General features: G+C 40.8%; 1 protein-coding gene across 2 annotated transcripts; it reads left to right on the top strand.

Moving 5' to 3' along the window:
- The first annotated feature begins 1184 nt into the window (after positions 1–1184).
- tie1 (tyrosine kinase with immunoglobulin-like and EGF-like domains 1) lies at positions 1185–25357 on the top strand. Of its 2 annotated transcripts, XM_049588318.1 has the most exons (24): positions 1185–1504; positions 2571–2867; positions 3018–3128; positions 3278–3433; positions 4139–4270; positions 6185–6325; positions 6431–6559; positions 7105–7250; positions 8383–8527; positions 8615–8773; positions 9070–9210; positions 10557–10853; positions 11351–11641; positions 12111–12304; positions 12449–12595; positions 14023–14086; positions 14288–14398; positions 17849–18039; positions 18916–19029; positions 20091–20161; positions 21129–21169; positions 21283–21379; positions 21475–21574; positions 23031–24443. In XM_049588318.1, exons 1-24 carry the CDS (start codon positions 1441–1443, stop codon positions 23100–23102), a joined length of 3411 nt encoding a protein of 1136 aa, XP_049444275.1. In that variant the 5' UTR covers positions 1185–1440; the 3' UTR covers positions 23103–24443. The 2 variants fall into 2 exon arrangements, with proteins under 2 accessions (XP_049444275.1, XP_049444276.1); XM_049588319.1 differs by lacking the exon at positions 10557–10853 and having other exon boundaries at positions 23031–25357.
- Positions 25358–25596: the final 239 nt, after the last annotated feature.

Here is a 25596-nt window from a genome sequence, read left to right as displayed (position 1 = left end):
CATTTCACTTTATAATTTGATTCCTTTCTCTTTTTTTACCTCAGCTAATTAAACCAGCACTTCCTCTACTCTCTCCTTTGATTATGGTTTTCGGTGTGTCAGTCATGCATTATCTGACATCATTTGACATTGTAGCAGGTAGGATTCAACATTGCTTACCTTTTCAGATGTGGCCATGCTTTGCAAATAATTACATTAATTTGTTCTGTGTTTTTGACCATCCAGTAAACAACAGAATATTCCTTGCAGGCCAAAGAAAGCTGTGAGCTCCTGAAATGGAAAACAGGATATCTCAAACAATAAGAAGTTGAGTCAACTTCAAGTCGATTGTCTGAAGCAGCAAGGAAATGTAAAGAAAACATCGAATCAGCTCCACAGTTTTTGCAGAGCAGATGAGAAAAGGCGTGTGTGAATGTTTCAAAGTGAGACAGTGCAGCACTCTGACAAGACTGGGGCAGAAATGGCAGAATAGACACAACAAGAATATTGTTCATCATTTCCTGAGGTTGACTGATTTTAACAGAGAGGGAAGTGGGGAGGCTGACCATAAAAGCTGCAGGGATTGTAACCAACTCATTGAAGTGAAAGAACAAAGCTGTTGCATTTGGCAAAACATGACACCAGCTGCTGCCGCTGCATTTGGTGTTCCAGCTACATTATCTTTACAAAGAAAATCAGGGCAGCAATAAAATGCATCGTCAGCCGCAGAGGACACATGGGGCATGCATGGTGCAAGTCCTGGCCACACAAATGCATATTAGTACGGGTAGATGTAAAGTGTTGTGTTCGAGAACACAGTTATCAGCATGTGGTGGGTGTATTTGATTAAATGAAGTCGGATAATATAAAAATTTACATTTTAAATGTCCTGACATGCGCAAAAATCCTGGAACATCACGTTCTGCGACCTGAAAACAACTTTGCAGTGTGTTTCTCGCATCACAGAACTGAATGTTTTTATGACAATTTCAGAAATACTAAACCATATTATAGTAACACTATCCCATAGTAAAACAGTAATGGTGCCACAGAAGATTATTGTATTATTGTATGTTAAGACAATCAGAGTGGTTGGCGTTGTATTGGAACAAAAAGTGACAAAGTTTAAACTCATAAATACATTAATCGGATCGGGGAGGTCTGGAGCGCCAGCAGTCCTCCGCTGTCTGGTGACGCTCTTCCTTCCTTTCCCACCCAGAGAAAGCTGAGCATTACCCAAAGTCCAACTCGTGCTTAGTGTGACGGACCGTGAAACCATCTCTGAAGGCTATACGAGACCGCTCTATTTGTTCCCGAAGAGAATTTACACCTGAACTGGAGCTCAGCGTGATTCGCCAAGTTATGCGTAATAAAGCGCACCGCTCGTCGTGACGCAGCGTCACCGTTTTGGATGTACAACTCTAACTGTAAATCCGATTTACTAAAGGCAACTTTTTCCTGATGGGGATTATAAATACTATGAGGATTTTGTGGGTGTTTGTTTTGTGGTTCGTTGATTTATCAGGTAAGGAGGAAGTTCTTTAAAGCTGTTTGGGTAGCTCTTAAACGGAGCAAAATATTGAAGTTCTGAGGTATTTTATTATCGAGGAATGTAACGTATGTTAAGAAAATACAATGTCTCACTGAGTCTAGAATATTTGATATTTGATAATATATCTCTTTATAATGTTTGCCAAAGTCATAAATACCCTCCGAGTGTAGAGTGTAGATATGTGAACCCTTTGGGAAAACAGGAGCTCATCCATGTTTCCTGCCATTGTTCTCTGGACCTGGGGCTTAAGTACCAGTGAGAAGGAATGCTGGACAAACTGTTACTATTGGGTTTGGCTTTTTTTTTTTTTTTTTTAATAAAAAAAGTCACAGCCCTGAGGGCTTTTCTTGTTTTTGTGAGTGAAATTTTGAAAGAGGGCCTGATATTGCCAGTTTCTCAATCCTTGTCTCAGGTGTCAGTGTGTGAGATGTTGTAAGCCAAAGAGTTACTCTTCTGATTAATACACTAGGAGATTCAAGACATACGCTAAACTGTGGACAGATATGAGTAAGCTACAGATGATGTTTCTGCCATGGCTTTGTCCTGCGTTTAGACTGTATGTGTTCAGATGGTCTACAGCACAATTTAATGTAAACTGTCAGGTGTATAAAAAGTTATTCTGAATCCTTTTATCCAGCAGTGAAACTGTTTCCTAGAGCATGTGCCATACTGATGTTGTCCACTGTGAGTCACCTTTAATGTTAGACACAGGATTAGTGTGAATTTATGTATCAGATTACAACATGCTGAGACAGGTGTGACAGTGAATCAGATAAATTAAAAATATTTAATCTTCTTAATAAACTAAATTCTTACATTAAAAGTTAGTCTGCTCAAAGCAGCCAAAGAGGTATGCAGTGATTTATGTCCTTTAGCATGCCTAAATAAGAAAAAAATACTTACATGTAAGATAGTAATGCTAAATCTCCTGACTTGAATGACTTGCAAATCCCTTTTATAGTCTGATAACCATGTCAAGCTCTTGATGACTTACTGTATGTCAGACTGTCTTAAATACAATGCCCTGTCCGTCCCGCAGATGCTGTGATTGACTTGACTATGATCTCGACAGCGGAGGTCACCAACGTCAATCACTTCTCCATCTCTTGTATCGCTGGAGAGAGCCACCCTGACAAGGTTGAGTTGGACATCAAGAGAGACAACAAAATCCTCATATTCCCCAGGAGGCCTAATTTTAAAGTGTATAAGCCCAGGAACGTGGAGGCTGTGGCCAGAGACTTTCGTGACCTGGATAATATTGGCATCTTCTTCTGTGAATCTGCTCAGGGGGCTCCACCACTTGAGACTGTCACAATGATCAATAACTTTCCCAGAGGTGGGTTCAGACTTTCTAAAAACTTACACGAGAGTTTTTACTGACCAAGCCTGAACTTGACTATTTGTGCCCTGCATTTTTCTTATGCATCCAGTTTGGGTTGTCCATCATGTTTAAAAATTAAATGTGTGTACATGTGTTCCTTTGTAGCAAGTTTTGTCCCAACTCACCTCACGCTGACTGCTAACAAAGGAGAGACAGTTCACCTCAGCATGCAGCTACTCAGCTCCCAAAAGAGAGATGTGACCTGGAAATACAATGGTAAGCCAGTTTACATATCTTAAGACAGACGCAGGAAATTTAATGTGCAGTTAAGAAGCCTCACACTTTCTTGTGCAAATAAGTACAAAAGATGACTTTTTTTAAAACACATTGAAACTATTCCATCCATGTTTCTCTGTGTCATGTAGGAAACTACTATTATATGACTCACTGGACCGATGTGATCAATCGCACTGCTGTTCTCACTGTGGAGAACGCAGCTTTTGCCAATCAAGGCATCTACAGTGCCAGCTACGTGGGGGACAGCCCTCTCCAGGGAGCTTGGATGAGGCTCATTGTCAGAGGTTTGTTGGATCCTGACATTTACACGCGAAGAAACAAACATTCACATGGCCGTTTATACACTGAGGTTCAGATTGTGTTTTACATCTGTTTTCCCGCAAACTGGCTGCTGGCTTTAGCTTTATTTTTAATGCACAGACATGAGAGTCGTCTCTCATCTAATTATCAGCAAATAAGCACGTTTCAGCAAATCTCAAAACATATCATGAAAAGAACTCTTTCTAATAACAGCTGGGAGTTGGTTTTGAGCTTATTCAGTCCCTGCTTTAACATGACATATGTTTAAGTGTGATAGCACATGTGCTTGTTCAGTATGAACACCATCTCCACCCTTTATCTGCTCTGCTCTGAGATTCCCCTATTCCCTCTGTCTCTCTGTCTCCACCAGGTGCAGTGGGTTTTATGGGTTTTTTTCTCTGTGCATTTGACGACATAATTCTATCCCTCTACAATTCAAATGCACAGAAAGCCAAAAGACATCTAAATGATATTGTATGTATTTAAAGTAATTACAAGATTTTGTAAGATGGCCAGTAGCAAATGCAGTTAAACAGTTATTTGGGTCTCAATAGACTGAAAGCTTCCAATTTTACAGGCAAACTGCGCGTATTTACAGAAGACATAACGTGTACAGATTTTGCAGCTCACACCTTCTACACATTGTATCATACCTATTCTCTAAGGAAGACAACTCTTTTTATGTATAGATTGTCCCAGTAAGAAGTGGGGTCCGTACTGTGCCCAAGACTGTCCGGAGTGTCTCAACGGTGGAGTGTGTCATGATGCTGACGGACTCTGTATCTGTCCACCAGGGTTTAGGGGGTCACACTGTGAGACAGGTTTGTACTGAACTCAATACAACATCCTAACAAGCGTAGTAAAGTTCAGCTTTGTGTGTGTGTGTGTGTGTGTGTGTGTGTGTGTGCATGTGTGTGTGTGTGTGTGTGTGTGTGTGTGTGTGTGTGTGTGTGTACAAATTTAGATTTTTTTTCTATTGTTCTGAGTTAAATACTAACGTCAGCATGCTAATGTTCACAGTGATAGTGCTAGCATGTTGATGATTAGCTGGTGTAATGTTAACCATGTTACCACCTTATTTAAACTTGTTAACATGCCAACGTTTGCTAATTATTACTTAATACAAAGTACAGCTGAAGCTGATGGGGATCTGTTTGGTTTGGCAGGTATTTGGTCATAAACCAAAGGTCATAAGCTAATAGCTACTGACTTTTAACATGTTTATCTCTGCTGTAAAGTTGGGTATTTTAACACGAGGGTCTGTGAGGATTGGCTCACTTTTGGAGCCAGCCTCAAGTGGCCATTCGAGGAACAGCAGTTTTAGGCACTTTCAGGGCCGCCCCTCCCTAAACGCAGAACACGCACTGTGCATAGGGCCTCATCTTCCATGGGGGGCCACATTTTGCGCGAGGGGATGCATTTGCGCATATGCGCAATGGATGCGCACATGCGCTACCGTGAGGCGTGCGTAGAATCAGCTCGAGGAAGGAGAGAAGAGACCTGACCGCCCATGCGTCGCTGCAATGATTGACAGCACTCGACATCTGAACAATCAGAGGGGTGCGCTGGCAGGTACTTGCAGAGCTGCAGCAGGTGAAGAGTTGTCGACATGTCGTCCAAAAGAGCTTCAGGAGTATGTGCGGGGTTGGAAGGGAGGGAGGGCGGGCTCCATGGAGGGGGAGACCCGAGCCTTGGGGGTATGTGCGGAGCCGGGAGGTCGGGTGCTCCCAGAGAGGGAAGAGGGAGATATATAGCTAAATAAGATGAAAATAGAAAAGAATATCTCTGTATTTTATTTCGGCTGAGGACTGAGGGAGATTGGACACCTCCAGAGAGGGGAGAGGGAGAAATATAACAAAATAAGATTAAATAGGAAAAACCTGTCTCCCTCTTTTATTTTATTTTCAGTGTTTAATCAAGGGTGGGGGATTGAGGTGGTGGAAGTTACTTTCTTTTGATGAGTAATTGATGGCTATTTGTGACTCAGATTTGTTTATTTATTTATTTCAGTTTGAAGTTATTTTTCTTTAATATTTATTTATTTATTTCAGGTTGAATTTTTTATTTTATTTGACTCATACAGCCAAACTACTGTATCTACAGTACATTTGTTATTGCCAGTAAAGGTTGTCAAGTTAAATGGCAAGTTGTTGTATGGTCATTTTGTATCTATGATACATTTGGGATGGGGGCCTCCAAATAAAATTTCGCTTAGGGCCCCAATTTGGTCAGGGGCAGCCCTGGGCACTTTCACGTTGTCTTCATTATTCAGCACCAGAGGTTGTTGTTGGTTGCTGACCCGATGGTGTCCTACCAGTTGGGACTGGGCAAATTTAATCCACCTTTGCGTCTAAGCTATTTTGATCCTAACTGAGTACATTCTGACCCCAACTGGGTAATGCAGCTATTACCTGTGTGTACATGTGTTGTTGAGCTGTCAGTACTTGAGGTAAGGAGACTACATGTGAAGTGCAGTTCATTTAAATGGCAAACATTAGATCAACATTACATCTTCACTGCATTTGGGTAATGACTTTACCTGTAAGTGTGTCTTATATTAAAGCAATCAGATTAGTTATAGAGTCAGAATCTATTGGTAACAGATGAATACACTGGCAGAGTAGATACTCTGTCCTTAGTTGTGTTTTGCAAGGCAGGTTGAGCCATGATACAGCAAAACTCAAGGAATTTAAATAAACACATTTGTGAATTTGTCTTTCTCTGATGGTTTGCAGCCTGCAGGGAAGGAATGTTTGGCCCAAACTGTGGGGAGTCATGTGGCTCTGAGCTGAACTGCAAGGGGCTTCGCTTTTGCCTACCAGACCCTTACGGCTGTTCTTGCGCCAGCGGCTGGTTTGGGAGCCGCTGTGAGAGGGGTGAGTGCTGCATCACCTTAATCTGTCCCTGTTTTGTTTTGTTTTTTTCATTAGAATAGTATGTTCATAGGTTTAACAGCATGTGTTTACTCTTCTGTGTGTCAGCCTGCCATAATGACATGTATGGACCAGACTGCAGGCTGAGCTGTAAATGCCAGAATGGAGGAGTTTGCAATCGTTTCAGTGGATGCCAGTGTCCCACGGGGTGGAGAGGACAGAACTGTGAGAAGTCTGGTAGGTACTGCCATCTTAACTTAATCCTTCTTTTGCTCCATGTCTCTCTGTAGCTTTGCCTCCCATGTTCAATGGAATCTACTGCACTGAAACTTTGATAGATTCTCTCTCCTCATCACTGCAAAGTACATTTCCATTTTCATCATCCTCCTTACCAAATACCATCTCCTTCTTCATCATCATGACAGTAAATATTTGGCAATATGCACAAATTGCAAAACTTAAATAACATGCAGTTTAATTAAACTGTTTCCCCAAAAAAGATGGCTTCATCACGGTTTATGATAGAATCCTAAACCTGATGAAGCCAGCATGTCTGGGATGAAGTTGGTTTCTTAATGCATAGGTTAAACATGAAACATATTAATGGGACACATGGTTTAGAAATCTCAGTATACTTTGATTAAAAAAACGTCTTTTCGTTTTATGTTAGGTTTTGACATACACTGCTATCATCATTCTCTCTACTGCCACATTAGTTTCCCTTTGTCGCTATCCATGTTATCATGTCTTACTCTCTATCCCATGCCACTCTCCTTTTTCAGATCTGGCTCCCCAGATCTTGGAATTGGATAGTAATTTGGAGTGGAATCTGAACTCAAGCCCCAAGATCTGTTGTTCAGCCACAGGCAACCCCCTGCCCAGCCACAACAGCATTGAGCTGCGGAAGTTGGACGGCACTGTGCTAAAGGTAAAAAGGCCAACAGTAATATATGGATATTATACTGATATGGATATCATCTTAAATGTTGTGTTGTCTTTTCCTGGTTTTAAAGGCTGCATTATAGTAAAGTGATGTCATTTTCTGAACTTACCGGACTGCTCTGTTTTATTATTTCCTTTACCCACCTAGTCATTACATCCACATTACTGATGTTTATTACGGTGACCCTGAACAGGATAAGCAGTTATGGAAAATGAATTAATGAATGATTATTTATCAGAAGTCTCACTGTGTAAATATTTTGTGAAAGCACCAGTAGTTAACCCTACAATATTGTCACAATATCGATATGGAGGTATTTAATCAAAAATGTTGCCCAGCTCTACTTGCAACAATCCTGTCAAGATAACTCACAGTAAAGCCTGAAAAAAATACACGTTTGATAAAACTTAAGTCAAGGTAGTCAGACAGAGATTAAATACAAGGCCACACAAGGAGAAGGAGGTGGCTGGATGAGTGCGGGACAAAGATGTCTCAAGATTCATTATGTTACTGTTCTTTTTTGTGCATTTTGATAAGATTTCACCACATAAAAAAAGTTAGCAATATTTACATTTCTATTTTTGGGTATAGGTTAAACAAACACAATACAACATGTTAATAAGTGAGCTTTATAGGTGCTGATCGGCAGATGTTTTTAACTTTGGGGAGAGCTGGTCTGTCATGTTTAACATCCTTTATTCCTGTTAAATGAACTAAAGAAAGCAGTTTGTGGACCTCCAGCAACATTGTTGGTTGCTGTGAATACAGTTAAATCATACTGCGCCTTTAAGATTGGGCTGATGCTTACAAGGTTGAGTCAATCTCAGAGGAAGTCAACAACACAATGGCCAGACCAGATAAGGCTGTATCGCTCTACAGAGCAGCGCTTACCACGTGTTGCCTATAAGTGACATGTTCAAATTCTGTGTTTTTCTTTCTGTGCTGTTTCCTTGATAATAGACGCAATCTGATAAAGAATTTTACCCACACTTCCCACAGGAATAAAGAGGATGTTCTTAGCACAAATCCAAGCAGCCATAAAAATAGGCGCAGGAAATGAAAATGTGGTTTTCACTGTGCGGTGCATTATTTTGTGTGATATGTGTTTTTGTCTCAGGCCTCTCGCACCGTCATGGACTCGAATAAGAGTACAGCCCTGTTTGAGATCCCTCATCTGAGTGCTCAACAAGGAGGATTGTGGGAGTGCAGGGTGTCCACCAATGGGGGCCAGGACTCCCGCAAGTTCAACCTCACCATTAAAGGTTTGTGTGTGTGCTTTCTTTTGAGTAAGGTTTCCAGCACACAACAGCAACAAAGGTAACTTTTTTTTTCTTTCTGTGTCTACTCAGAGCCCCCTGTGCCCACTACTGCCCCCAGACTGCTGGAAAAAAGAAGCAAGCAGCTGCTGGTGATGCCGGTGGACTCCCACAGAGGAGACGGCCCCATTGTCTCAACCAGGCTCCTCTACAAGCCGGTGGAGAACATAGGCTCTTGGTCCTCCATTATAGGTGAGATATCATTTAAAGATGTCTTTAAATGATAAATCACAGAGAGTTACATTATCAGAAGATTATTTCTGGCTTTTATTTTATTCCACAGTAGCAAACGCAAACGTTGTAGTAAGTCATTACCATTATTTCAACACATTATTAGATGGTTATGCAGGTTATGATGATGTATCACTCATCATATAATTAACAAAATAACTGTTAATTTTTAATAACTTTACCTGTATATTCCAAATATGTATCAAACAATAAACAAAATCATGTGATTAGTATTTCCTGTACCCACTTTGTTTCAGTTTATAGTGACAAAGAGCCCATTACGCTGATGAACCTCAAACCTTCAACACGCTACCATGTCCGTGTCCAGCTGAGTCGGCCTGGGGAAGGCGGAGAGGGGGCTATGGGGCCAGAGGCCGTCATGGAGACTGATTGTCCCGGTAAGATCCACAGATAACTGGCATCACACACATCCTGAACATGAGTGTATTTATTTGGAAATCTTGCCTGGGAACAAATATCTATAGTCTGCACCACAGAACTTGAGCAAGCACAATTATCTTGTGTCTGGTCGGACTAATAGTTTGCTGAGCGGTGCTTTTCCCAGGCCTTGAGAAGCCAGTTGTCTATTCCCCGGTGAGCATATCTCTCCTGATGACTCGAATAAAGGACAAATATAGAAAGATACAAATGGACAGAATTGGTCTGTGGGCACTTCTTTGCTAAATATAAAATGAGGACCCTGTGATATTAAAACTACAATAACAGAAGCTAACTTTGTCATCAGTCAGCTAGGAACCACAAAATGAATCATTTCATAGCAAGAACCTGTAGTCAAGTAGCAATGATTTTATTCCTCAGTTATTGTGGTGTAGAGGGAGAGAGAATATCTGAGTACAGAAAAGATCATGGAGAAAAAAAACTGAAACAGAAAAGTGATTGTTTTGGATTGTCCTAGTTTCATACTTCTATTCAGTTTGACTCTTTGGCAACATGTGGTTAGATCCATGTGTGAAATGGAACGAATTTCATGTTACAAGGCAACGTTGGTCTCTTGCACAAGCACAGAGTATTTGTAATAGTGACTTGTACACTTTTGAGAAGGACTACAGAACAGTTTAAGACTGTGGAGTGAGAAGTCATTTTAAAAATGGCATATGATAAAAATGAAATGTTCATAAACATACTGTATTTATGGCAGCTAGTTATCCATTGGATGCTTTGGTCATACAGTACAGTCAGCCAAAATTCAAGTGAACTCTCAAGACAGGTTGTCGGTTCATCACAGAACTCAGTGTCCCTATATCCATACTAACTGTATGAAGTATGCACTATATACTAATCCTGATAGTATACTGTTCGTATACACAACATCTTTAACCATTTTATACTTAAAAAAGATGATACTTGCACAGCTGAATATCAGTCATACTGTGAATGAGAGTGTTAGCAAATGTTTTTGTATGAATTGGATTTGACATGCAACACATTCAGATCCTGAACAGTGGGAGGGAACCAGAGCACCCTTGCGAAACCCACATGAACCATGGGGGTAAATTCAGAAAGGACCAGGACCAAGATTTAAAGCTAGTACCTTCTTGTGAGCTGACAGTTCAAACAACTGTGTGGCAGACAGCTGAAATATAAATTGAGGAAATCATCCAATCCAAAATACTTTATCTGTCCCTCAGGGGGCAATTTTAAGGAACCGTGATTGATGTAGTTAGAGAAATTCACAAGGAGCTGTTAGTCCCCTCAGCTCACCCTGTGTTCTCTGTTGCTGCAGAGCCCACAGTTCAGCCTGAGATTGACATCAGCTCGGTGGAAGGCCGCAATGCCACTGTACGCTGGCGACTGCCCGCCAACAACGGCGTTAATGCCGGCACAGCCAGTGGCTTTTTAGTGCAGCTCTTCAGTCCACATGGTGAGAAACTACGGGAGGAGATGACCCTGCTCACTGTACTCTCCACAAAGTTCCACAACCTGGAGTACCAGCAGGACTACACCGTGGTGGTGAGCCTCGTCAACTGCGGCAGCCAAGGGCCGGCTTCCAAGCCCTACCAATTCCGCATCAACAGCCAGGGTAACTAGAAACTCTGCTGTTAACAAGCTGTAGGGGAGGCTCCCTTAAAATGTTGCAGGGCTTTCTGTGCAGTTTATAATTCATTTACAGTGGTGTGTGGCAAAACAGGAGGTCTAACACAATACACAGAGCAGGCTTGAGTATTTAGTTTTAATGGTTAATATAAAAGATACATATATGGGATGATAAGAGCTTCTTACTGTAGATTCACTGTAAAAACTCTTAGTATGATTTGTGCTTGCTAGTTGCTTGGTGACTCTCTCCCTGCCCACAAACTTTAATGGAGTTGAGGAACAGTTTAGCAGCTGTGATAAATCCAGTTTAGCTGCAGTCAGTGGAGATCAACAAGTGAGAAAAAGAGCCATCCAACTGAACAGCAGTGAATGCCCATGTCTTTAGTGTTAAAGCTTTCCCAGAGCAGTAATTTCATTTTGAAATATAGTTTTACAGGATCACTGTTGATTGTGATTAACTATGATACTTGCCCTGTGTCTCAGGTCCGTCATCCCCACGCAACGTCCAGGCCCTGCCTCTGTCCGTGTCAGCCATCCAGGTGAGATGGCAGCCCCCTGTAGATCCCAACGGAGGCATCATCAAATACATCATAGAATACCAGACAGTCGGCCAGGGGAGTCCTCACCCTTGGGTGGACACAGATGATGGAAACAAGACCACCAAAGATGTGACAGCACTCAACGACAGCACACTCTACCAGTTCAGAGTTAGAGCTTTCTCCAAAGTGCCCGGAGAGTGGAGCAAGTTTGTTGAGGCGATGACACAAGGGGATGGTGAGTCAGAAGTTACTGTCTGTTCAACCACCATTATCCACCATTACTACAACTGACATGTTGATGTAAGATTAATTCAATCTTGACATGACAGTTTGTAATTATAAAATATTTGGCACCCAAATATGGGATGTCAGACTAGAAAAGTTTGAGTAAGCCTTGATGTAAGCCTCGCTTCTGGGGGACACCAGGGTAGCAAATAAATTCTGGATTACTGCAATGAGTAAGTAGAAGTAGCTTCCAGTGGAAAATTTCTACACTACTGTACTTGTGGTCAGTATGAGTCTTATCCCAGGTGATGTCCAACAGGACCACCCACACAGGGACAGGGGTTTATTTGGGATAATAGTACACAGACAGCCTGTTTATCTCCACTGTCTAAAAATCCATCTCCCTACTTGGGTTTTCTCTCTATCATCCACTCTGCCCTCTGTCGTCCCTTTCCATCTCTTCCCCTCTGCCAAAACAGGCCTTCAGAGTTTAACCCCGACCACCCAGGGTGTGGCTAGGAGGCCTCCTGGGGACAGTTACCAGCTGTTGGTGGCAGTGGTTGGCTCGGTAACTGTCACCTGTGTGACTATCCTGCTTGCACTGTTGGCTCTTTTCTTCATCCGCAAGACGCTGCTCAACCGTCGGCGCAAGTTCACCTACCAGTCTGGATCGGTAAGGAAAGCTGAGAGATTGGCTCAGTCCTAGTTGACATCACGAGTGATCTGACAAAGCTCAAATGTGTTTAGAGGGAATCTTACATTAGAGAACTTAAATATATGTATTCATTGCCATGCTTAAGACTGTTTATACCCTCAGGGTGAGGAGACTATTCTGCAGTTTAACTCAGGAACTCTGACGCTGACACGGAGGCCCAAGCCGACACCAGAGCCCCTCACCTATCCAATCCTGGAGTGGGAGGATATAAAGTTTGAAGATGTCATTGGAGAAGGCAACTTCGGCCAGGTATTTAGAATCTTAAGTTCCCCTCCCCTCAGAAATGTGTTTTTTTACTGACTTTACTGACATGTAGTATCTGTAAAACGTTTGTCACTATCAAAGTGTTTTCAATTTCCTCTGCCAAAGGGGGCAATAGCTTTGCACCTCACCAAAATGAGAGATTCAAACGTACCCTGGCAAGTTAGATTAGCTACGTCACTAATGGAGTGCTCCAGCGATGACTTTTTCCTGAAGGCTGAAGCGAAAGTTAGAATTGCACTGGTTCTTTCATCAAAAAAGCCTATGAGATTTTTCAACTGGATTTTGGATTACTGCAGAAAATAAGCTCTATGGCAAACAAACATTCATAATACTTACAAGTTTTTATTCAGCAAGATAATTTTCACGAATGAACACCACTTTCATGACTATTGAAGCCTAAATGCAATCACAGGAGGCAATTGTATCAAACCCTATCTGACTTTGACATAGCTACGGTTATACATCTTATCTTATAAAATCTTGAGGGTCCTAACATTAGGCTGTAAAGAAACTAACATTACGCTATAAAGAAGCTAACATTAGGCTATAAATGAACTACACTATGGTCACATGACCCAACGTCACCACCATAACAAGACAGTAAAGCCGTTCAGCGTGGCTTGGCGTGAAGACGTTCTGTAGTTTCATTTTGACAGTTGTTAGCAATCGCCGTTTATAAGACACGCAGAAGCTTCAGAGTTAATGTGTGAGGTATTTACTGATGTATTTTATGTTGTAGAATAAAACCAGAAAGTCCCTTAAGCCCATATTAACACAGACCTTATTTCAGGCATCTAACCAAAACCCAATTTAGAGTGCCCATTGGCTTTAAGAGAACCGTGTGTGGTAAAATGCTAACTCATTTCCAGGTTTTAGGACTCCTTAAGCACTCTTTACAAAAGCAAATTGCTGTGTCTAACACAGGAAACACATATTGATGGGAGAACAGATTTCGGCACAACACTGGCAAAGAAACCTCCAGCACAGAGCAGACTTGTCAGTGCAGAGAGCAGAGTTAGCATTAGCGTAATGAAAATTTGAGAAACCAAAAAAGTAGAGTGTGAAGTTTTTGGATGTACACTGGACCCTGGAACTTCCTTACACTATCTACTAAAAACCCCATTGTAGCAGATATTATACGTTTCATGACCATTAACACTGTGTTAGCAACTGCCAGCTAGCCTACAAGCTAACAAGTTAATAAACAATGTAAACATGCATTTGTACTGATCAATCTGATTCATCTGCTAGTCACTGATTTGGTTGCACAACAGACTCCTTATCTGATTCTGGGTCTGACTGGGTCTGGATCTGAAACGTGTCTTGAGGGGGACTTTAAATGTTTCCATTATTCACTGACATCTTTTATTCACTGAGTTAAACATGTGAGCTGACAAATGTTTCAAAACCAGGTCATCAAAGCCATGATCAAGAAGGATGGCAACAAAATGAGCGCAGCCATCAAGATGCTGAAAGGTACATTTCCGCAAGCACTCACAAACACACACACATACCGTACATGCATCACACACAAACACGCTGACGCACAGCAAATAATAATATCCCACTCGCAGCGCATTCTTTTACTGATGTGAAAACTGCATTCAAAAGACGCCAGCTGAAGCTGCTTTGCTTGCACTTTGTCTAATGACGCTGTGCGGGCTGATCTTCCTGCAGAGTTTGCCTCGGAGAATGACCACAGAGACTTTGCAGGGGAGCTGGAGGTGCTGTGTAAACTAGGCCAGCATCCCAACATCATCAACCTGATCGGCGCCTGCGAGAATAGAGGTGAGTGAGCGACACCTAGTGGCTTTTATGGATATTGATGAGCCTTTGATTTACACTATTGAAGAATACTTATGATGCATATTACTGTTTTTGGCAAAGGTAAGGATTCATAAGTCACAAGTATTTATGGGCTGCTGCGTGCAAACCTACAAAGGCTGCATGTATGTTACTTTACCTTGCTTATCTGGTGTCCACACCCTATACATTTTGTGTATAGTGTATATTGTGGCTGCCATTTGGCCAATGTTTAGGTTCTGTAGGACACTTATTTTATGACAGGAGAAATGTATGAAGAGATCCAGTCTACTGAATGTATTATAGTATGTACAGTATCTAATTAATGTTATTTGCCACAGCATAAACCATTTATGGTATTACCCTATTATTTACCATACTCAGCATATATCTAAAATAATAAATAATAATAAAAATATATATATAGATATTTGATGAAACAATCCCAATTGAATGTCCTCTTAGCTTACATTAAGACAATTATCTTAGTCATCAGTACAGTTTTCTTAAATGTATGTTAGATATGCAAATGAGACATTATCTTATTAATTCTGTGCTTTCTGTACAGATTTCCAGAATGGAAATCAGACCTAAAACAAACACCTAAATGTGTATTTGGGATGTTTCTTTCCACTAGTCTGAAACAAAACATGTTTTGGATGCAAAAAAAGCCCAGAATCTCAAAATTGACCAGTGCATGAAAAAACTAGCAGCCACAGCGAGAAAGCTGGAGGAAGAAACCCACCTACAAACGAATCGTTTATAACTATTTAACTGATAGATATCACCTTGAAACTTCCCCAGTTGATTACTTAGGCCTCCTAGCTTTCTCTGGAGTGTTTAAACATATCACACAGTCTTTATTAGCGGGTGGAGCTTGTTGGCTTGTCATGTGGATGGATCAGTGGACATGTGGGCCTATTTCTATCCATCCTGATTTTACAAACTGTAGCTGTGCATGTAGCACTGTCAAGGAACAGGTTAAATTCTTCCTGCTGGAGATCCAAACAGATACTCCCATTTGATCCTCTGTCATCTGCACCTGGAAAGCCCCAGAATGTGTCCAATCTAAATACTCCTTGGCCGCCAGAAGCATTTTGCACTATCACATTTGTTTGATTTGTCCATGTGCCTCACAAGCATACTGCTGCATCATGTATTTATGTATTTGTATAAGGTTTCCTTGGCCCCCTCACTTTATACCATGGAGGATCAGTTTCCCGCAGCTACATCCGACAGCCTCTCCATCGAATAATTGGATTGCTTTTGTGTGATCAAAGATTGATAACGTATAAAAGAGGAAGTGTAGTATGTAAAGTACATCAGTGAGGACATTACAAAACCAAATCAGCCTTGAAAAATAAACATCTGACTAATTCAGTGTGTCTCCCTACCGGTGTCACTTCCAAGTAGCGCTCGACTGTGCAGGCCTTCACTCTCCTGTGTTTACATCTGTTGTTTAACTCAGGTCCACATCTTTTATTTAGTGATAAGAGTACAAAAACACATTTACACTGTAACACCCCAGCCTCAGCTAGAACAACAAATCTCATCAAATCTCTCATGAGTAGATCAATGTTAAACAATCATGAGTATTGCAGTGTTTAGTAGTTAAAATGTCCAGAAAGTTTATATCCTCCCTTTGTGTAATTTTCTTTTTCTTTTTTTTATTGTTGCTTTTTTTTATGCAATTTGTGTTAGAATCACTGAAAGGTTAACACATGTGCATGTCATTTACAGTATGGAACGACAGGCTCAGGGCTCAACCTGATTGTAAAATGGAGGAAAAAGAGAAAGGAAGTAAGAGAGGGAGAGGAAAAGGAAGGATTGTTGTGGGAAAGAGGGCAGGGAGAAAAGCAGAGTGGAAGCTAAAGATGGGAAAGTAAAGAAAGACAAGAGATCAAGAAGAAAGACGTGCTTTCAGGGAGTAATATTTCTTTGGCATACAGTTCATGTGTTCTTCCTGTGCTGCCTCTCCCTTCGCTCAAGCTGTTAAAATATATTTTACTGTAACAGAGACAGTGGCTTGCAGTGGTAGCACAAGCTGTTGCTCAACTGCTGTTTTTAGCATTTTAGGAGTTTTCTGATTCTTTTTTCTCTGGATTCTGACTTTTATTTGTTTAATCCGCTCTGCATCTGTCGGTTTTCATATACCAAAAAAAAAAGGGGGAACAATATATGTTGTTTTCAGCTCATACACTCTCGTCTTACAGAGATCTGGAACAAATTCACTCTTCTTTACATATCAAGATTGAGAAAGAATTAAGTGCGTGCAGGGGTGATACAGCACTGAACTGTTGAACGGCAGGACAGGACACGCTGACTTCAGGATGAGAACAGGCTGGACAGGAGGAGGAAATAAACATAGTGGATATATGATAGATACTCAAATGTCAAGGGGAAGATAAAGATTTAAGATAGTCAGCATCCTCTGGATCAGCTTTTATAGCACAACATTTTTGCTGATCTCTGTGGAGACTATATGCTGATAGACTGCCACACATGTAGAGCTGATTTAATGAAGTTGGTCCCAGGTCAGGACAAGAGTTAATTCATTCATCATCAAAATTAAACCCTAAGCCAGTTTAAAGATGTTGGGAGGTTTGAAAACCTTGGTCCCTTACAGCAAAGAGTCGAAAACTGCCTTCTGTTTCCTCACTCTGAAGACAGGAAAACACAGTAATCCATACACAGTGTTTCGCTGTGCTTATGTGCTTGGTTTGAAAGAAACATCTTTTACTGTTTCATACTGAGCAAAGAAAATTGTTTTGGAATGACGTTGCTGCAGGAAACACAGCATGTCCTGATTAACATAACCTCTTGTAGCCGAGAAGGAACATAATTGTATTATGTTCCAGGTCTTTGACCAGTCTGTCCATCGCCCCGTTTTTCTTTCCTTCCACATATGGTATTAACTAATTGTGTTGGCACTCTTTCTACTCCTGGTGAAATCAACATGAAACCCTTCCAACAAGCACAAATGCCTCATGACCTGTAGGAACTCTGGTTTTGGCTGGAAGCCGCCATCTATTAACAGAGCATCAACCATCTGGTTGATCTCCTTGAGGATTTCATGAAAGGTCTGCTTTACCTCTGTCTGTGTTAAGATAGAGCCGCTGAAGGCCGAGCCCCTTACCAGCTGTAGCTGGGTCTCTTCCCAGCCTATTGCAGGCAGGCCAGCCAAGCTTTTAGTCACAGTTTTTAGGAAGCTGAGCTGTTAACAGCTCACAGACAGAAAATTAAATGTTTATTAGCAGCAGCCTTAACTCTATTAATCACCGTCATACATTATATATTTCCCCAAAGTGATTTCAATACATTAAACATCATGAAGAAGGTACATTTATGGCACAGAATATACCGTATTTCCATACAGTACCATAAATAACAGGATAAACTCCTCTTCCTGTGTTACTCCCTCGCTGTGCTCTCCAGGTTACCTGTACATAGCCATTGAATATGCTCCCTATGGTAACCTTCTGGACTTCCTGAGGAAGAGCCGAGTGTTGGAGACTGATCCCGCCTTCGCCAAGGAGCATGGCACTGCTTCCACTCTCACCTCCCAGCAGCTGCTGCAGTTCGCTGTAGACGTGGCAACTGGGATGCACTACCTAAGTGACAAACAGGTAGGAGAGGAGAGAGTGTGTATGTGGGTGGCTGCTTGTATATTTCTTTGTGCATGTTCTTGAAAATGTTTTGCTTCTCATAACAGGTTTTTTGTTTTTTCTAGTTGCCCCATGACAGTTGATGTTGGGAAAATAATGAAATGACTCAAAATTAAATTAAATTAAATTAAATCCAATTGAATTCAATTAAACTTAATTTAATTTTTTTTTTTAAAGTTGATTAAATTATTTCTAAAGATTTAATTAAAATTCTAATGGGGCAGAGGTGTAATAATGTAATAAAACCTATATATTTCTTACTGATTGCAACATAATCAAAATAATACATGAACTGTCCTCAATTCCTCATAAGTATTGTACTTAATACAATATTTTGTAGATGATGTAATACAGCTGACAGCATTAAAAGTCTAGTAATGTAAAAGAAGCTGCAATAATTGAGCTATTCCATAATTATTGTTGCATCATATTGTATGTTACACCCCATTTTAATAACTTATAAATTCAATGATGTGATTACCGTGTTACATTACTCAAGCATGTTATTACATAAGAAGCTTGTTTATATCTTTGGTACACTTAAAAGGACATTTTATAACACTTGCTTAAACTATTACATCATTCAGATCCAGATATGTGATTATTAGTTACTACATTGCCTTAAGAAAATTAATCTTACTTTACATTGGCTCATCATAAGGACATGTTGAAGCTATATTTAATGACACACAAAAAATAGATACAGTTAAATGTTACAATATTGTATCTGTTCAAACATATATACTCATGATGTGTCTGTAAAAATGATTCATGCATCAGGCCTAGTGTTCTTACCAGTAATAACGCCTCTCCTCTCTTCTGATCTCTTGCCGCTAGTTCATCCACAGGGATTTGGCAGCCAGGAATGTCCTCGTAGGAGACAGCCTCGTGGCAAAGATAGCAGACTTCGGCCTGTCCCGCGGAGAGGAAGTTTACGTTAAGAAGACGATGGTGAGTCGTGAGGTCAGGCACAGTTGCACTTTTGTTTTTTTTTTTGAGAAAAGAACTAACAGCTAACAGAGGGCACTGGTTGTTTGAAATGTATGCCATATGTTTTCATTTTACAGTCATTAATGCTATTTAGTTCAGCTTCTATCGCTGACATGTTAAGGACACAACTACGTCCTTTTGTGAAATAGCAGAAGACTGATCAGTCACACAAACAAACTGCAACAGATGTTTATCTGTAGGTATCTGTGTAAAATCTGTAGTCTGTCAGTCAAGCTGTAGACCATGGTTGTTACTTTATCAGTGTATCATTGTGAAAAAGACTAAAGCTGCAATGATTAATCGACTAGCTGTCAACTAATAAATTAATTCCCAACTAATCTGATAGTTGATAAAACAGATTTCATGTATCATTTTTGGAAAAAAAAGTAAAAATTCTCTGATTCTAGCTTCATACATGTGAATATTTTCTCACTCCTCCATGACAGTAAAGTGACAAAACAAGACATTTGAGGACATCATCTTGGGCTTCGGGAATCACTGATTAACATTTCTCACCATTTTCCGTCATTCTATAGACCGAACATCTATTGATTAATTGAGAAAATAATTGACAGGTTTATCGACAGTGAAAATAGTCATTACCCCAGAAAGACTATATTATTTTAACAACTTATATTAAAGAGTAATAACTGATACTAAGTCAAATTCAAATTAAAGTCAAGTCTAATTAAATGCAATCAAACAGCCTAAACAAGGCTTTTGGTTGTTTAAATCTAGTTTAGGTTGTTTTTTACTTCAGACAGCAACTCAGAGATTCTGGTAATACGTGAAATGACCTGAGGAGGGCAGTAAATTCCATCAACTGCAGCATAGTGTGACGTGACAGTACACCGGTGTGCCACATTGCTCTAATAGGCCATGGACTCGTAATTTTTACTCTTCATTTATTCATTTTTTAATTGATTAATTTTAATATCACAATCAGACTCTTTGCATGTGTAAGCAAGTTAATATGTCAACATGGCAGTATGTTTTACATTGATCTGTTGCATTGCTTTCAGGGGAGGCTGCCTGTACGCTGGATGGCCATTGAGTCTCTGAACTACAGCGTGTACACAACCAAGAGTGATGTGTAAGTGTACAGTGGCAACTCATCTGTTCAACTAACATCATTCCTGACACTAACTATTGCACTTTCTGCTGTACCAAAATCAAAAAAAAAAAAAAAGTTTCTGGGAGCTTTGGGGGCATATTGAGTGACACGGCAGGCTTCTGACTTAGCAAACAAATCATCCCTCTGTCACTGGTGGAGTGATGATAGTGTGTTGTGTAACTGATAAGCCCAAACAGGAAGCTTTGGGTACACCTTAGCAGACAGGCCGAGACGTTGGCCAGTCAACTGGAGCCTATTTATACACTGCAGAGAGCACACTTGAAGAGCGTGGGACAGCTAACGGAAGAAGTGTGAAGGGTGCCTGTAGGGTCAGAAAGAGTGGTAAACATTACTAGGAGAAACAAGAGTGCAAGTGAGAGACAGAAAACAAGATCTGACACAGAGCGAGAAGAGATAAGCAAAGATAAAGAGGCAGACAGCACAAACAATCGCTAATCAGATCGCAGGAAAGATGGTGGTTTCATGTTGTTGAGACACTCAGTGGTTCCTCCTTGGTTTCGGTGATGATGTTGAGATACATGTGCATTTTAATCATTCAAAATAAAACATAATCATTGTGCTCCTGTGTATGTTTATTTAGTTATGTGAATATTTAAACGGAGTCTGGCGTGTTTCACATGCAATGCACTGTAAAAACATGAAAACCTGATGGTTGCAATAGCAACAGCAGCGTTTCTAGCGAATACATTCATTTTACTGGTTTAAAAATATTGCATAATTGTCTGTATGTAGATCAGCAGGTGTAAGATAATGCTGTTGTCTTTGCAAAGATTTGACCTTAACTCACACATGATCGACAAAGGAAGTTCCAGGTGAAGACCTTAAGTGACTGATAATTTTCAAGTGTTACTTATAAAACCGTCAGAAGTATTCCCATGTCTTTACTATTTTACTAACCTTTCTGTCCTTGCATTTTCTCTCCCAGGTGGTCTTTTGGAGTTCTCCTCTGGGAAATTGTAAGCTTAGGTAAGTAGGCACTCATGTCGTCAAGGGTGGTAACAAGATGGTAAATATCAATCACCATCACCATGATAGAAGTATTTTCTCAATTTCTTGTTTGTGTGTGTGTGTGTGTGTAGGTGGCACACCGTATTGCGGTATGACTTGTGCGGAGCTTTATGAAAAACTGCCACAAGGCTACAGGATGGAGAAGCCCAAAAACTGTGATGATGAGGTGTAAGTATTCAACATTTTGTAGCTACTGATTAGCTTCCTATGTCTCTCTTTTCCATTGTTATTCCCTATTAATCAATGGCTCTCTCTCTGTCCAGCTACGAGCTGATGAAGCAGTGCTGGAGGGATCGGCCCTACGAGAGACCCCCCTTCTCCCAAATCTCTGTCCAGCTCAACAGGATGCAGGAGGCCAGGAAGGTAATGCTGCCCTCACACAATGTCAGCAGAGAGAAAATGTCCAGTTGTTAATCTAAGATGGCTACCCCATTGCTAAAAACCATGGTAACATCAAACTAAAAACCATCATGTGTTGGGGATCACTCCAGCTACAACACAGCGATCCCCCACTTAATGTGAATATGGGTCAGGGGTGTAAAGTGTGTGCAGGAGGGGTGGACGCAATGGCCATGTCACTGCTTACTTCCTCCCTACTTCCAACGCCTTTGCTTGGACCATACCCATCTTTGGACCATCCCGTCATCATGATGTTAATACACAGCTCTAAAATTTTGCAACTCCATCTTGCATGGTTGCGATGTTATATCATTTACAAAATCTGTTCACAGATATACGGACAGAAAGACAAAAACAATACACCAAAAACCACTTGTGGGGCTTGTTGCGGCTCCAATTTAGGACTGCGTTTCACCATGACGACAAACACACACAGACTCACAAGGTGAAATAGTAACAGCCAATGCAACGTTATGGCTGCTGGTAATAATGTAGTCTTAAATAACTATTTTTGTTTGTCGAGTTACATATAGGGTGTTACTATTGGAATTAATTTGTACCAAACTACTGCCAGTGGTAGGTTTGCAGCCATTTGGCACCAGTTTGTTGACACGTCACCAAGACACTTTCACCAAGTAAGGCCTGAACAATATGACATGTGCGCATTATGTGGCGTCAGCATTAAGGAGATCGACACATTTGTGTGCACATGATCCCTGCTTTACGTATCCTGAATTAGTCTGGAAATTTGGTTATGCAAGTCCTCAGAAATGAACACTACGCATACACAAAATGTAATATGCACATGAATGGTTGGCAAGTTTTTTTTTTTGGTCTAGAATGGCGAAGGAATAACCTGACTGACTCTGCCTCTGATTGGTGTATCCTGATGCTCTTACCCTAACCCTTACCAATCTCACTCTTCGTGCCTAAACCTAACAAACCCAACCAATGCCAGCAACGAGTACTAGCTACTAAGAGGCAGAGTAGAGTGGGTCATGCCTCCTAGGAAAAAACAATAGTGACTGGTAGAGGAAGTTTAACATACATAGTGACTTGCTGGTGTCATGACTTAGTTTATTTAGGGACCTTTTACAGATCATGTGTGATGGCACTGCTGTCACTTTTTCTGCCATGATCTTAGAATTAACAGTATGGTAACCTCCATGAGTGTTGCCATGTTTATCATTTACATCACGCAAACCTGGAAGTTCTATATGGTCTGAGTGGTTGGATTTCTCCCATAACACACTAAATACATAGTCAAGCATGTGAACAATTATGTTCAGGTTGTAGCCAGTCTACATGAAAGGGTGTTTAAAAAGCAAGTATATCTCTATCCTACAGCACAGATGGAGCCATCATACCTCCCATATGCCTGCCAAATACCTTGACAATACCTCTTCTCTTCATCCTCCAGGCTTATGTGAACATGGCTCTCTTTGAGAACTTCACCTACGCTGGGATCGACGCCACCGCAGAGGAGGCCTGACTACCAGCCCCCCCAGACCCTAGTATGCCACGTAGCTCCAAGAGGAAGTCCCGAGGATGGTCGCCACGTTACTGCCACCACCCTGCACCTCAACGTCGAGACAGGAGGATGAGGCGCTCTACCAAAGCCACCCAGCTATAGATGGAGGACTGTGAAAGGACACTGTGTGGAGGTATCAAAGGCATAAGGAGATGAGGAGTATTGCTGGGCCTTGAACGGAAAGATGTGATTGCTACTAACCTTTTGGGAAATACCGCCCCCCCTCCATCACTACAAATCAGTCCCAGAAGAAAAGACACAACATTTTACCTCTTGCTGTTACAAGAGTTAGAATGCTGGACCCTTTTTTTCTGAGTGTTGAGGGGAAGTGGCAAATACGGAGCTATGTGACTTTGCTGAAACACCATAGGGTCTGTGGGGACTCGACACTGGACTTTATTTTCCCTCCAATGCTCTAAACGGAGAAGGAATTTTATTATTATTGAAAAATGATATTAAAAGGACACAGTGTGGATCACGAATATTCCAGTTCTCAGACTGTTAGAAAAAGGAAGACAAATACAATGTAGCACTTAAAACCAGTCTCATTCATGCCATCTGTGTCTTTAACTGTTTGCTATCACTGCCATTTGAATGTAACTACTACTGTATATATTTTGTATTTTTTTCTAAAGGTCACATAGATGTATCAAAGCCTCCTATTCAATAGTAGTCCGAGTAACAGACTAGTATAGATGAAACCATGGTAGATGCTCCATATGTTGCATGCAAAGCTCCACCACAGGAGTAGTTGTTTGGAAAATGCTGCTCACACAGGACAAATGCACAGCAGTCTACCAGCTAGCAACATTATAGTTTACCTTTAACATTATGCAACCTAACGCATTGTATGGTAATATATCCATCATATGAGATTGTACAGTATGTTTTCATTAAATGGTTCCTCAAATAAAAGGTTTTGTGTGTAGTGACCGGACTCATCACCACAAGCAGTTTGCATGAGTCCAGCTTCCAGTTTAGTTTCTGTGACACTGAGGATGTTGACTTTGCCGTAGATTATTGTGTCTTTGTTGTTGTTGTTGTTGTTGTTGCTGGCTTGCTTCACAGTGAGCACGATGGGAAACCACAGGCCCGGCTGCTGGGGGGCCAAAGTGTCCTTGGAGAGTCCAGGAACACTTGTTTCCCCTGCTGCACTGAGCTGATCTGTCACTGGGTTTCCTCCACAAACCAACCGCAGGCACATAACTGTCTGTCAAACACGGTCTCAGTGGGCCAGCTTCCTGAGGACTCCCACACGAAGACACCGGCTATACAACAATGCAAATGTGTAAAAAAGGAACAACAGGGGCATAACATTTATTTTTATCCCTTGTCTGAAAGTGAGCTAAACAATTATTTAGAGTATCAGACACTAGCTCTGTAGGCACTGCTGTAACTCCATCTGTGACCTCAGCGCTCTGGTGCTTATGTCCTGATTTGGTCACATAGTGTTTGGAAAAATTCATTTTACCTGCTATCAAAATGTATTTCTTATATTTTTTTTTACCAACCCAACCTGCTAACTTTCATGAATTAGAGCCACTGAGCTTATCGGTCATCCAACAAAAAGAAGAGTGGGGGAGGAAAATTAGACTTTTTGTCCAAGTTCTGTTTGGAAACAGTGAGGTGTGGGGGCTAGATGATATCTTAAAATGTGTGCTTTGTGTTTGTAGCTTGCTACTTCTCATCGGACCCAACAGATTTCACAGCTTAATGCTTAATATATCAATAGGAATGTCTATAGGAACTTGTGAGATCCTCCTCTGAGGCTCATAGTGTCCAAATATCATCACAAAAAAAATCTTTAATCTCCACTGAATGTTAAACTTAAAATGGCATTCAAGTGAATCATGTGTTGGTATTGTTGTTTGCAGTGTCATGTATACGGCTGCTTAGCACGGTAGGCTTATCATTTTAGAAAATAATGTGCGACTTGTTTACAGTTTGCAGATCAGCTTCATCAAACCCCAGCCATCTAAGCTCCAGTGCGTTGGCAGACTAGAGATTATATCACCCTGTGGTGAGCACCCATCTGCAGTATGTTTTCCTGGTACCCGGTAAAGTTCTCATGCTCACAGGTCTAAGCTACGAACATCAAACAGCAGCCGGAGTATTTCTCTTTTGTTTTTGTAATACCGTAATGAAATTATTGCATTTGTGGTTGACGCTGCAAGAGAGAGACCAAACAGAGGGGGGCTGCAACTGACGATTAATGTTGTTAGCAATTATTCTGACCTTCTTTTTTTTTTCTCGATAATAAATAATTTTGTCTGTAAAATAGAAAAAAGAAGACTGAGGAGGAAGAAAGAGAGCAATGTTGACATAAACAAGGACAATTCTTTTATTTTTGTCTTTTTAAAAATGGCTTAAACAATTGATTTTTCAGAATAGTCATATAGATTTTCTGGCAATCAACTAAACAATTCAAATTGACTAAGTTCAACTAAAAGAACAA

This window comes from Epinephelus fuscoguttatus, linkage group LG10 (assembly GCF_011397635.1).
Source record: "Epinephelus fuscoguttatus linkage group LG10, E.fuscoguttatus.final_Chr_v1".
Taxonomy (NCBI): domain Eukaryota; kingdom Metazoa; phylum Chordata; class Actinopteri; order Perciformes; family Serranidae; genus Epinephelus; species Epinephelus fuscoguttatus.
This window is presented reverse-complemented; position numbering and strand designations above follow the sequence as displayed.

Bases quoted from the DNA above. Each gene is read 5' to 3' on its own strand.
- tie1 (XM_049588318.1), top strand. From the start codon at position 1,441: ATGGGGATTATAAATACTATGAGGATTTTGTGGGTGTTTGTTTTGTGG. The intron at 3,434-4,138 runs GTTTGTTGGATC...TTTTATGTATAG, and splicing joins GATGAGGCTCATTGTCAGAG to ATTGTCCCAGTAAGAAGTGG. The intron at 7,251-8,382 runs GTAAAAAGGCCA...TTTTTGTCTCAG, and splicing joins TGGACGGCACTGTGCTAAAG to GCCTCTCGCACCGTCATGGA.